Below are 12,445 nucleotides of genomic sequence, written 5' to 3' on the forward strand. Positions count from 1 at the left end.
AGGAAGGCTAGTTCCTTTCCTGTCCATGCTGGCCCTTCTGCTGCCGCCTGCTGAAGCATATACAGTCTCTCTAGAAGCAGTGGTCCCTTAAGCCTTCTGCATCAGACACCCTTCAGAATCCAACAAAAATCACAGCTGTTTCCCAGGAAAAAGGAAAAGTATTCCACAGATATACAAACACATTTTCTGTATGTAGTATTTCAAGAGACTGAAGAGGGCCCTGGAGCCCCACGATGTAACACGAATGATAGACTTGGAAGCAAATCATCTAAAAACCAAGCAGTTGTTCTCTCGCTTGCTAAAGAAATGTTCAAGTATGCACAAAACCAGAGAGAAATGTATAAGAAACCACCACAGACTCAACAGTTACCAACATTCTGCTATTCCTGTTTCATCCACTGATCCCTCACCACTTTTAAAAGTTTTGCTTTGCTAGAATATTCTAAACAAATCTGAGTTTTCAGTTTTATCTATAAATACTACAATGTACATCCAAGTGATCATGACTTTTTAAAAAAAGAAACATAACCACTAAACTATTATGACATTCTATAAAATTAAAGCCTTCTTTAATATCACGTGCTACCCAGACCATTTTAATTTCTTCTGATTGTCTAGGAAATAACCTTTCCGACAGTGGTAAACTTCAAGCTAGATCCATACAAGGGCCAGTCATGGCACTCGGTTGATATATTTGATTAGGGCAAGAATTCAATTCAATTTCACTGTGTGAGTAGAAGCCACATCAGTCAGTTATCTGTGGATAAGTGGTGGATGGGAGGAAAAGCATGCATGTGAGGAGGTACATGAGACTCTATTAACGAAAAGTACCGCACAATTTTCAAAATAGGACTTTTTAGAATTCTTACTTGATTTTATGATGTTTTCAAATCATAAAAATCAATTAGATGAGCACCTAGTTTTCTCTTGAACTTGGCTCATTAAAACTATGAACCCAATAGGTCAGAATTCACGTTCCTTATCTGTATCCAGAGTGGATGGGTTGTGTGTAGACTACTGAGCACTTATATTTGATTTCACTTTTTCTTCCTTGAGTAGGTTAAGACAAAAATCACTGGCTACATTAAAAAGAAAATCCAAAGTCCTCAAATATACCTCTGCCTGCTCTGTGGGGACCATGTTGGATCTCTGGCTCCCATTCACCTCTTGATATATTAACGCCCAAATATGATGGGTTTACCTGCTGTCTTCCTTGTGCATCCAGCGCTGATGACTATCATCTGCTTTTTTCTCCACCAAAACCACCTCCACACCTGAGCGCAGGTTGGGGCCTCGCACCCCCAAGACTAGCCGAGGAGCAGCATAGCTTATAATTTGCCCATCTCTGTATTCAAACTGCTGGTGGCAAAGTTTCTGCAATTTACTCTGTTTTGGAGAAAGACTGAGATAAAGAAAACCCCATTAGCAGCAGAAAAATGTCCTGTGCTCTGATGTGCTGGAGATTGCAAATTCTGTTGGCGAGAGACCTGCCGTGAACCAAATTCACTTGTAATGGGGAAGCATTATCATCAGGAGAGCAGTGAAGCCATTTGCTTTGCATTGTCAAGCTGATGTAAAAAGTAGAATTCGGTAATAGGAATATGTTTATCCAAGAGAATATGAGAAATCCATCAGCAAAGAAAAAAAAATCATTTTAGATCATTTAAAGAGAAAAAGAAGTAGGAGGCAGAACAGCGCAAATAGAAATCAAAACAGAGAAAAACAGAGGAGTTCTGTACAAATGATGATCATTTCTATCCACTATCTACAGAACCCCTGGCAAATACAATCCTATTCTCCAAGCTTTTTCCATCTTCCCTAACAGCTTATAGACTATCATAAACCAAAATGATGATACGCTAATAAGTTAAGAATGTCTAACTTAAATATCTTTTAAGGCATTAAACAGACTTAATAAATCTATCAAACATAACAATGCATTAGCAATTAATTTATAAATGTCTATTAAGTCCCTACTTTGGACCAATGTTAAGTGTTGAAGTACCGAAACTGTTTAATTTATGTAAATTGCTATAATGTTAAGTAAATACATAAAGATTATGGAATAATGAAAAGTACTATAGATTTCTGTCATTTCACTAGACACTGACCAGAGAAAAAAATAAAATTAAAAGGCAAGAAATTGCATTTTACTAATTTCTTAAAGACATCGGGGCATTTTACATGCTTATTCATAAGTTCATTCACATACTCATTTCACTAAAATACAGGCTCTGTCCTAAGTTCTAAGGAGGAAAGGCGGATGGGCTTACCTTTTAAAAGAAAAGACAAAAGTGAACAAGAAATTACACCACACAGCTAAAGCAAGAAGGTACTTCCCACCAGTACCTGTAAATGCTTCAGTCAAAATCACAAGAAACACAGAAATGTGCGTGTTGATGTAGACAGCGACTAACAGTAATATAAATCGTTAGGAATAAAGTGAGTGAACCTAAGATCAGGTAGAAATATTTAACGGGAATCCGTTACAATTTTTTACCTGTATTTCTTCTCTGGTTCCATATTTTCAAAGAGCTCTTCTTCCATCTTCTTTGGAAGATTGTCATCCTCATCAAAGTTATGAGAAGATCCCTGCCAGGCATACCTGAGAAGTGTGTGACAAGCCTTCATTCTGAGATGGGCTCTTGCATGTGAATCCCTATCAAGGTTGAGAAGCAAACAGAGGTCTGAGAATTCTGATTTATACTCACAGGATGTTCTCTGAGGTGCAGCCTGATTGTATCCTAAAGGATGTTAGTGGGTCTGGAAATCACATTTCCATAATGGTGCCTAACATTGCAAAGTCACATCCTACTAATACACAATTTAGAATTTTAATACAAAGCTACCAATAAAATTTCTCAATCACATAATAAACAGCATTCATCTTTGTTATATTTACTCAGGAAAAAAATGGGGCCATATGTATTCTATTTCAAAAATAAGATTAGGACTGCTCAATAATTTTGGAAATTCATAACAAACGTGTAATGAGACTCTTGCCTACTCCATAAATCTGGCATAATTCTGTCTGAAACAGACAGCCTAGATTACTAGGTTTCATAAAATTTACTCATTAGGCAAGGTTAAGGAATCTTAATTAACTTTTCCTCTCAGTAGAAAAATCTAGAGAGACTCAAATAGCACTAGCACAAACATGCCAGGTTTTGATAGAGAATAATATACAAAAACACTTAAATAGTCATAGTCTGAATAACTGAGTGGGCCTCCTGGCTTCTTATTAAGATGAAATCGTGAACAGACACATAACCACCATGCAGATGTGAGTATATCAAGTTCCCAGGCACAGTTCAGGGTACAGTGCTTGCATGGGATCATGATACAATATGAGAACTGCTCTGCTGACGGCAGGATACATATACAGGCAAAGCAGCTAGCATACTTCAGTACTCTAAATGTGCGTAAGTGTAAAGAAAGTTCTCTGGGGGATGTTGTGGTCGCCAAGGTGCTTGTGGTAGTTTGATGTAACTGCAAGCAGTGTCAAAGTACTCAAGTCTCCAGGGACAAGTCCTGCTTTAGCAGAGCAGACCATACACTTTTCAAATGAAGCAAAAGTATTACATGTGGATATGGAATTGGTGGGTAACTGCCTCATTCAGAACTTTAGCAGGAACAGCTTCTCAAGTAAAAAAAAAAATCTTATTAACAGTTAAAGAGAAACAGTGCCATCTTGTGTTGAAAATAGAAAATGCAGCTTTCCCACCAACTTCATCTCTGATGAAAAGAGACCAACAACTAAAATAAAGTCAGTTTTAACACAGTCAGCAAGGTGTAAATACGATGTTTCCTCCAAGTTGAGATGTTTTATCTTCTAACTTAGGCAGTCTGTATGCTCTTCAGCTTCCAAGCAAATGAAGTACAGTACAGTCAATTTTAGAACAGCCATTAAAACAGACACCTAAACAAACATCTTGCTTCATTGATTCATTTATGTCCACTAGTTAGAACTGGACATGAAACAACAGACTGGTTCCAAATCTGGAAAGGAGTACGCCAAGTCTGTACATTGTCACCATGCTTACTTAACTTATATGCAGAGTACATCATGTGAAACGCCGGGCTGGATGAAGCACAAGCTGGAATCAAGGTTGTTGGGAGAAATATCAGTAACCTCAGATATGCAGATGACACCGCCCATGTGGCAGAAAGCAAAGAACTAAAGAGCCTCTTGATGAAAGTGAAAGAGGAGAGTGAAAAAGTTGGCTTAAAGCTCAACATTCAGAAAACTAAGATCATGCCATCTGATACCATCACTTCATGGCAAATAAATGGGGAAACAGTAGAAAAAGGGACAGACTTTATTTTCTTGGGCTCCAAAATCACTGCAGATGGTGACTGCAGTTATGGAATGAAAAGACGCTTGCTCCTTGAAAGAAAAGCTATGCCCAACCTAGACAGCATATTTAAAAGCAGAGACATTACTTTGCCAACAAAGGTCTGTGTAGTCAAAGCTATGGTTTTTCCAGTAGTCATGTATGGATGTGAGAGTTGGACCACTAAGAAAGCTGAGTGCCGAAGAATTGATACTTTTGAACTGTGGTGTTGGAGAAGACTCTTGAGAGTCCCTTGGATTGCAAGGAGATAGAACCAGTCAGTCGTAAAGGAAATCAGTCCTGAATATTCATTGGAAGGACTGCTGCTGAAGCTGAAGCTCCAATACTTTGGCCACCTGATGTGAAGAACTGATTCACTGGAGAAACCCTGATGCTGGGAAAGATTGAAGGCAGGAGAAGGGGACGATAGAGGATGAGATGGTTGGATGGCATCACCGACTCGATGGACATGAGTTTGAAAAAGCTCCAGGAGTTGGTGATGAACAGGGAAGCCTGGTGTGCTGCGGTCCATGGCGTCACAAAGTCGGACATGACTGAGTGACTAAACTGAACTGACTGAGTTCATTCATTCACATACCTAGTCAGTATTTAGTTAGTCACAGATTCCTTTAACTAATATTCCTGGAGCATCTGCTACATTATAGGGACAAAGGTCTAAGTATTGGGGGTACAGTGATGGACAAAACTGTTCTCAGGATTCATGGAGCTTACATTCTAGTGGGAAGAAGAGAGATAATAGACAAATAAATGAATAAACAAGCAATATAAGTGTTACAGGTGGAATAAAACAGGACATTGTGATAGAAATTGGGCAGGGTCAGGTAGGACCTACTTTAGCAATGGAGTCAGAGAAGGCACCTCTGAGAAATGATGTTAGAGTTGGGACTGGGACAATGGGAAGGAGCCAGCCACATCAATACCTGAAGGGAGAACACTCTAGAACAAGTGGAAAGGCTCCAAAGCAAGAACATACATGGCTCATTGAGGAACAGAAAGAAACTGGTGTGACAGGCATATAATTAGTGAAGGGAAAGTTAGTACATTAAGGCTTAAGAAATGACTAGGGCCGGGATACAAGGCACTGAAGAAATGGGAACATTCCCTTTAAACTCCAGGCTCTGAAGGTCTTTTCTTCCACAAAGCATCAACACAGAGGTTAATGCCCTCAGAATTTCTTTTCCACTTTGTTTCTTTTACTTCTCATCAGAAATCTTTTCACCGAACCCAACTATCAAAAGAGTTGCTTCCAGATTTACATTCTAGCCTCTTGCTTGACAGATGTCCCTCCTTAAATTATTTTCCTCTTTTTAAATATGTGAAAATCTCCATACAAACATTATGTAAGAAAGGCTAGGGAAATTTTGTGTTTACTTAATATAAGATGATAGGGGTTTGAGTGATCAGAAATAGTTCAAAGAACAAGTGAAAGTTAGCCTGGAAAATATACAACCCAGAAGATTAATGACAATGAGTTCCAAATACTTTACACAGGTGAACTCATAGAATAGAGACATTCTAAATCACCATTTCAACATTAAAACAGGCTGCCTTGTGAAATAGTGATCTCCCTGTCAATTAGGAGTATTCATGAAAAGACTGGATTAAAAGATCCTGCCTAGAATGTACAGGACATTCCTACATCATTTTTTTTTAACCTGAGGTATAACATGTAACACTATATTAGTTTCAGGTGTACAACATAATGATTTGATAATTGTATGTATTGTGAAATGATCACAAATACATGTAGTTAACATCCATCCCTGCAGATAGTTACAAATTGTTTTTCTTATAATAACTTTAAGATCTGCTCTCTTAATGACTTTCAAATACACAGTGCGATATTACTAGGTATAGTTACCATGCTTCTGCGTTATGTTGTTGAATGGACTCAACCATTTTTAGATCAAGGATTCCAGGCCTTGATGAAATCTATGAATCAGGACAAGAATCTCTGCTCTCAAAGATATCATTTCTTTTTTCTTATTTTCTGTTTATTTTTCCAAAATACAGTATAATAACTCAGAGGCTAAATGACACATTCTTTAGAAGAACAACAAGAGGGGATGTTAGGAAAGTTTGTGGCCCATTCCCTTATGATTGAGCAAGATATCATATAAGTCAAATCACTCTCTCTGTGAAAGGTTTTCCTTTCTGGGGCCTTTTTAGTGTCAGGATGTAGGACCAGATGAATTACCCACAAAAATGGGGAAGTTTGATTACTGACATAAAAGTTAATATTCTTATACATGAGGACAGAAACAATCTTTTAAAACAGTGGGTAACAATGATGTATAAATTAATTTTCAATTACTACAATGGTAATTTCTGGTTTCATAATTTGGAAACTCATTCAATGATTCCTTTATTTATTCAGTAAATGATGACAAAAGTCAGTTTCCCTGGTTTTCGCAGAACACATGTGACAGTTTCTCCCCTCAAGGAATTCCCAAGTTGGTAGTTGTTGGTGAGGGAGAGGGTAAGGATCTGATAAGTACATTGCTAGCACAATCATTGTCATGATTGATTTCAACGATATCAACCAGTGAGGATAGGGCATGTCAAGGTGCCTCAGTTGGAGAGAAATGAGTATGTGGTCAGGCCTACAGCAGCACATCAGTGGAGTAGACAATGTTCAGCTGACAGCTTGCAGCTGCTGAGCTGGAGCTTGGGGTTCACATGGCAGACAGAAGAAGTATGTAGAGGAGATGGGCATGTGGGCATGAATGAGGGTTAACACGGGCCTGGATGAGCGCCAGGAGGACTTGGAATTGCAGACTACACAATGTTTTCCATCTGCAGTAGGTAGCCATTGAAGAACTGTATAAAAAGGATTGTGCTTTAGAAAGATGATTGTCCAGAGATGAAACTTCAAGGTGAATTGGAAGGAGATTATGGAGATAGAAACCAACCAGAAAGCTATTCCAGCAATCCAGGATGGTAACTTACATTATCATACATTCAGCTGGAATCTCCAATAAGGAAGAAACACGATTGCTCCTAAAGTCCATGCTGATGGAAACCAAACATGATGAATTCCTCAAATAAACGTCCCCAGTTCTAAGATTCTAGTCTTTTTAAAAATAGTAATGTCAAGGACTTTTTCTGCATCTATTGAGATTATCATGTGGTTTTTATCTTTCAATTTGTTAATATGGTGTATCACATTGATTGATTTGTGTATATTGAATAATCCTTGCATCCCTGGAATAAACCCAACTTGATCATGATGTATGAGCTTTTTGATGTGTTGCTGAACTCTGTTAGCTAAAATTTTGTTGAGGATTTTTGCATCTATGTTCATTAGGGATATTGCCTATAGTTTTCATTTTCTGTGTTGTCTTTTATCTGGTTTTGGTATCAGGGTGATGGTGGACTAATAGAATGAGTTTGGAAGTGTTCCTTCCTCTGCAATTTTTTGAGAGAGTTTTAGAAGGATAGGCATTATCTCTTCTCTAAATGTTTGATAGAATTCTCCTGTGAAGCCATCTAGTCCTGGGCTTTTGTTTTTTGGGAGATATTTGATCACAGCTTTAATTTCAGTGCTTGTAATTGGGTTGTTCATAATTTCAGCACTCCTTAATTATTAAAACTCTTCAAAAAATGGGCATAGAAGGAATCTACCTCAACATAGTAAAGGCCATACATGATATGCCTACAGCAAACATTATTCTCAATGGTGAAAAACTAAAAGCATTCCCCCTAAGATCAGGAACAAGGCAAGGGTGCCCACTTTCCCCACTATTATTCAACATAGGTCTGGAAGTCCTAGTTAAAGCAATCTAGGAAGAAAAAGACATGAAAGGAATCCAGATTGGAAAAAAAGAAGTAAAGCTCTCACTGTTTGCAGGGCATGATACTGTACATAGAAAACCCTAAAGATAATATCAGAAAATTACTAGAACTAATCAGTGAATTTAGCAAAGCTGCAGGATACAAAATTAATACACAGAAATCACTTGCATTTCTATATACTAACAGTGAAAAATCAGAAAGAGAAATTAAAGAATCAATCCCACTCACCATTGAACAAAAAGAATTAAATATCTAGGAATAAACTTACCTAAGGAACTGTACAAAGAAAATTATAAGCCATTGATGAAAGAAATCAAAGATGACATAAATAGATGGAGAGATATTCCATGTTCCTGGGTAGGAGGAATCAATATTGTGAAAATGACTATACTATCAAACACAATCTACAGATTCAATGTGATCCCTATCAAATTACCAATGGCATTTTTCACAGAACTAGAACAAAAAAAAAATCACAATTCATATGGAAACACAAAAGATCCCGAATTGCCAAAGCAGTCTTGAGAAAGAAGAATGGGGCTGGAGGAATCAACCTTTCTGACTTCAGATTGTACTGAAGACAGTATGGTACTGGCACAAAAACAGAGACATAGACCAATGGAACAAGATAGAAAGCCCAGAAATAAACCCATGCACCCTTTGGGTATCTTATATCTGACAAAGGAGGCAAGAATATACAATGGGGTAAAGACAGCCTCTTCAATAAATGGTGTGGGAAAACTGGACAGCTACATGTAAAAGAATGAAATTAGAACACTTCCTAACACCATACACAAAGATAAGCTCAAAATGTATTAAAGACCTAAATGTAAGACCAGAAACTATAAAACTCTTAGAGAAAAACATACACAGAACACTCGATGACATAAATCAAAGCAAGATCCTCTATGACCCACCTCTTAGAGTAATGGAAATAAAAACAAAAGTAAAGAAGTGGGACCTGACTAAACTAAAAAGATTTGCACAGCAGAGAAAACCAAAAGCAAGGTAAAAAGACAACTCTCAGAATGGGAGAAAATAATAGCAAATGAAACAACTGCAAAGGATTAGTTTCCAAAATATACAAGCAGCTCATACAACTCAATGCCAGAAAAACAAACAAACCAATCAAAAAGTGGGAAAAAGACCTAAACAGACATTTCTCCAAAGAAGACATACAGATGGCTAACAAACACATGAAAAGATGCTCAACATTACTCATGACTAGAGAAATGCAAATCAAAACTACAATGAGATATCACTTCACACCAGTCAGAATGGCCATCATCAAAAAGTCTGCAAACAATAAATGCTGGAGAGGGTGTGGAGAAAAGGGAATGTTCTTGTACTGTTGGTGGGAATGAAAATTGATACAGCCACTATGGAAGACGGTATGGAGATTCCTTAAAATACTAGGAATAAAACCACCATATGACCCAGCAATCCCACTCCTAGGCATATACCCTGAGGAAACCAAAACTGAAAAAGACACATGTATCCCATTGTTCACTGCAGCACTATTTACAATAGCTAGAACATGGAAGCAACCTAGATGTCTATCAACAGATCAATGGATAAAGAAGTTGTGGTACATATACACAATGGAATATTACTCAGCCATAAAAAGGAACACCTTTGAGTCAGTTCTAATAAGGTGGATGAACCTAGAACCTATGAAGTAAGTCAGAAAAAGAAAGATAAATACTGTATTCTAACGCATATATATGGAATCTAGGAAAATGGTACTGAAGAATTTCAGACATAGAGAAACAGACATAGAGAATAGACTTGTGGACATGGGGAGAGGGGAGGAGAGGGTGAGATGTATGGAAAGAGTAACATGGAAACTTGTAAAATAGACAGCCAACGGGAATTTGCTGTATGGCTAAGAAACTCAAACAGGGGCTCTGTATCAGCCTAGAGGAGTGGGATGGGGTGGGAGATGGGAGGGAGGTTCAAAAGGGAGGGGATGTATGTATACCCATGGCTGATTCATGTTGAGGTTTGACAGAAAACAACAAAATTCTGTAAAGCAATTATCCCTCAATAAAAAAATAAATTAAAAAATTGTAGCATCATAACAGAATTATTTAAAGTAGATCATTGTGATGGTTGAACACTGAAGCTCCAGCTCTATCCTTTTGCCAGGAAACTAATTAATACTAGCTCTTCAAATGCCATTAGTTTCACAAACTTGACATGGGTTCCCCGCATGGGCTCTGAGCTGTTACTGAGCTAATGAGCTAAGTTCAAATAGGAACAGGTAGCTTTTCTGGCCACACTGATTACTCACAGAATTTCACTGGAAGCATTTTCTAATGTTAAAGCATTTTTTTGCATTTGCTTTTCCTCTGGTTCTATAATTTGCTTCTCTTTTCCAAAAATTGGTTTCCTCACAGCAAGCTTGGCTCCAGACACAATGTCACTTTGGACTTCTAAAACAAGAGCTGAACAGAAATGCACAAATTGCAAGGACATATTAGTTACGATCTCAGAGCATTAGGATTTTGAAAACACGTGTTAAAACAAAAATGCAGAAACTTTCCAGCTGTTGTGTCTAAGAGAATACATTCTAAGTATAATTGATAGCTGCTCTTTAAACTAATAAATTGAATTTCACTTAATTTAATTTTTGTAGATTCTTTTCTCTCAAAATATTTTCAGTCAAAAGTGCTAAAAATAGGCCTTTCCAAAAATAAGCTGGCTATTGTAAATTGTAACTATTCAAATGGGTTACATTATCTAGATATATGCCTTTAGATCACTCTCTGGGATTCCAGACACTTCAGTGAAAGTTCCCAATGCCTTAAGAGACACATGCAAAGCTTAATATACGGTGTTCAATATATGCAATAAGATACTATTTTAAACTATATTAATGAATTTTCTCTTTTTCCTTCTTATGTATAGCATATTTGTCCTGGTCCTGGGGTATCCTTCAGGAAAGATGGACGACCATGAGGAAATGAGCAACATTACAAGAGGAAAGCATAAGTACAAATACAGTTTTGACATTCAAGCACAAGACTATGGCCATGCCGGTCAGGATGACACTGTCATGAGTCAGGATTTTTTTTTTTTCTCTAAATGCCTTTAGCTCCCATTTAACTCATCAAAGTTTTCATCTCAGAGTTGAGCTGGAGGAACTCTACCATTTGTGGGCCTGAGGGAATCTGTGGTGGAATACAAAGGTGGAAAACCAGCACCAGGTGTCATGATTTCCTCCCACAGGTGTCTTAGCTAGATGAGGAAACACTGAGGACATTGCCCATTGTTTAGGACACAGTGATGAGTTACCTCTTGAGCTGTCCTCACCCCTTCAATCTACATGAAGCTGGATCTGGTTTCTGGGAGGTGCAGCCATGACCCAGGATTTACTGACAGCCATGCAGGGGAGCTTTGCAGAAGTGGCTGCCAGCCAGGGGTCAAGAGGTTTTGTAGCAAGGTTTGCAGAGATGGCTACCCAGCCACAACCAGGCTGCAGAGAGCACAGGAGAGGTGGAGGCAGGTAGGAAGCACTACCCCACCCAAAGCATTGTCTGGGCCAGAAGAATGGGACACTGTCACTCAGCCATGGACTTCAGCCAGCACGGCCCAGAAAGCAAGAGGATCTGCACCCCAAGTTCCTTCCTTCCATGCTAGAGAAGAACTAAAGTGAGAGTCTGGAGACTGGGAAAACTGAAAGCCTTCGCTAAAGGGCCTATTTAATTAAACGGATGGGACAAATGTAAACCTGACAGTACATTTAAAGTTTTCCTCGTTGGGGGTATAGCTGGGGCTCACAAAGAAGGCCCAATTTGTTAAAGACAAAATAAAAGTATGTTTTCTTTGCACATTCAAAGTACAGTGTGAATTAAAATTGCAACTCTGTTAAATAAAAAATTAGTCTAATATGAAATAGTAAGATGCAGGGATGAAATCTGACCTGTTTAAACAAGCAAATTTCTTTTTAAAAAGCCATATTATTAAGGTTTTTTTTTTTTTCGCTCTGTGTATATATATATATACAGAGAGAGAGAGAGAGAAGGTAAATAATTCCAATGCTTACCCTCTATCTTATGCATACTGCAGAAGGTTTGAATTTTAGAAATATCTGATGCTAAGTTCCTTAGGAAGATTTGTTTCTTTTGCTGAGTAGTGGACAGGTCAGGATTGATCCAGTGTTCACCACATGAAACGTACACCTACCAAAGAAATAATTCTCTAATCTCATACAATTGCTCACAGCAGCATTATTATACCCCAGACTGGAAACAATCAAAACATCCTATAATAAGTGAGTAGTGAAACAAACT

The 12,445-nt window shown here is 38.0% G+C and overlaps 1 protein-coding gene across 1 annotated transcript in view; it reads right to left on the minus strand.

Annotated features, from left to right (window-relative positions):
- Positions 1-12,445, minus strand: part of DCDC1 (doublecortin domain containing 1) — a 447,948-nt gene that overhangs the window by 63,978 nt on the left and 371,525 nt on the right. The window contains exons 24-27 of the mRNA XM_043908575.1: positions 12,199-12,334; positions 10,444-10,597; positions 2,501-2,659; positions 1,202-1,402 (exon numbers count right to left, since the gene is read on the minus strand). Of these exons, the coding sequence (XP_043764510.1) occupies positions 1,202-1,402; positions 2,501-2,659; positions 10,444-10,597; positions 12,199-12,334 (650 nt within the window). The remainder of the gene's footprint in view (positions 1-1,201; positions 1,403-2,500; positions 2,660-10,443; positions 10,598-12,198; positions 12,335-12,445) is intronic.

Source organism: Cervus elaphus, chromosome 1, assembly GCF_910594005.1.
Source record: "Cervus elaphus chromosome 1, mCerEla1.1, whole genome shotgun sequence".
Taxonomy (NCBI): domain Eukaryota; kingdom Metazoa; phylum Chordata; class Mammalia; order Artiodactyla; family Cervidae; genus Cervus; species Cervus elaphus.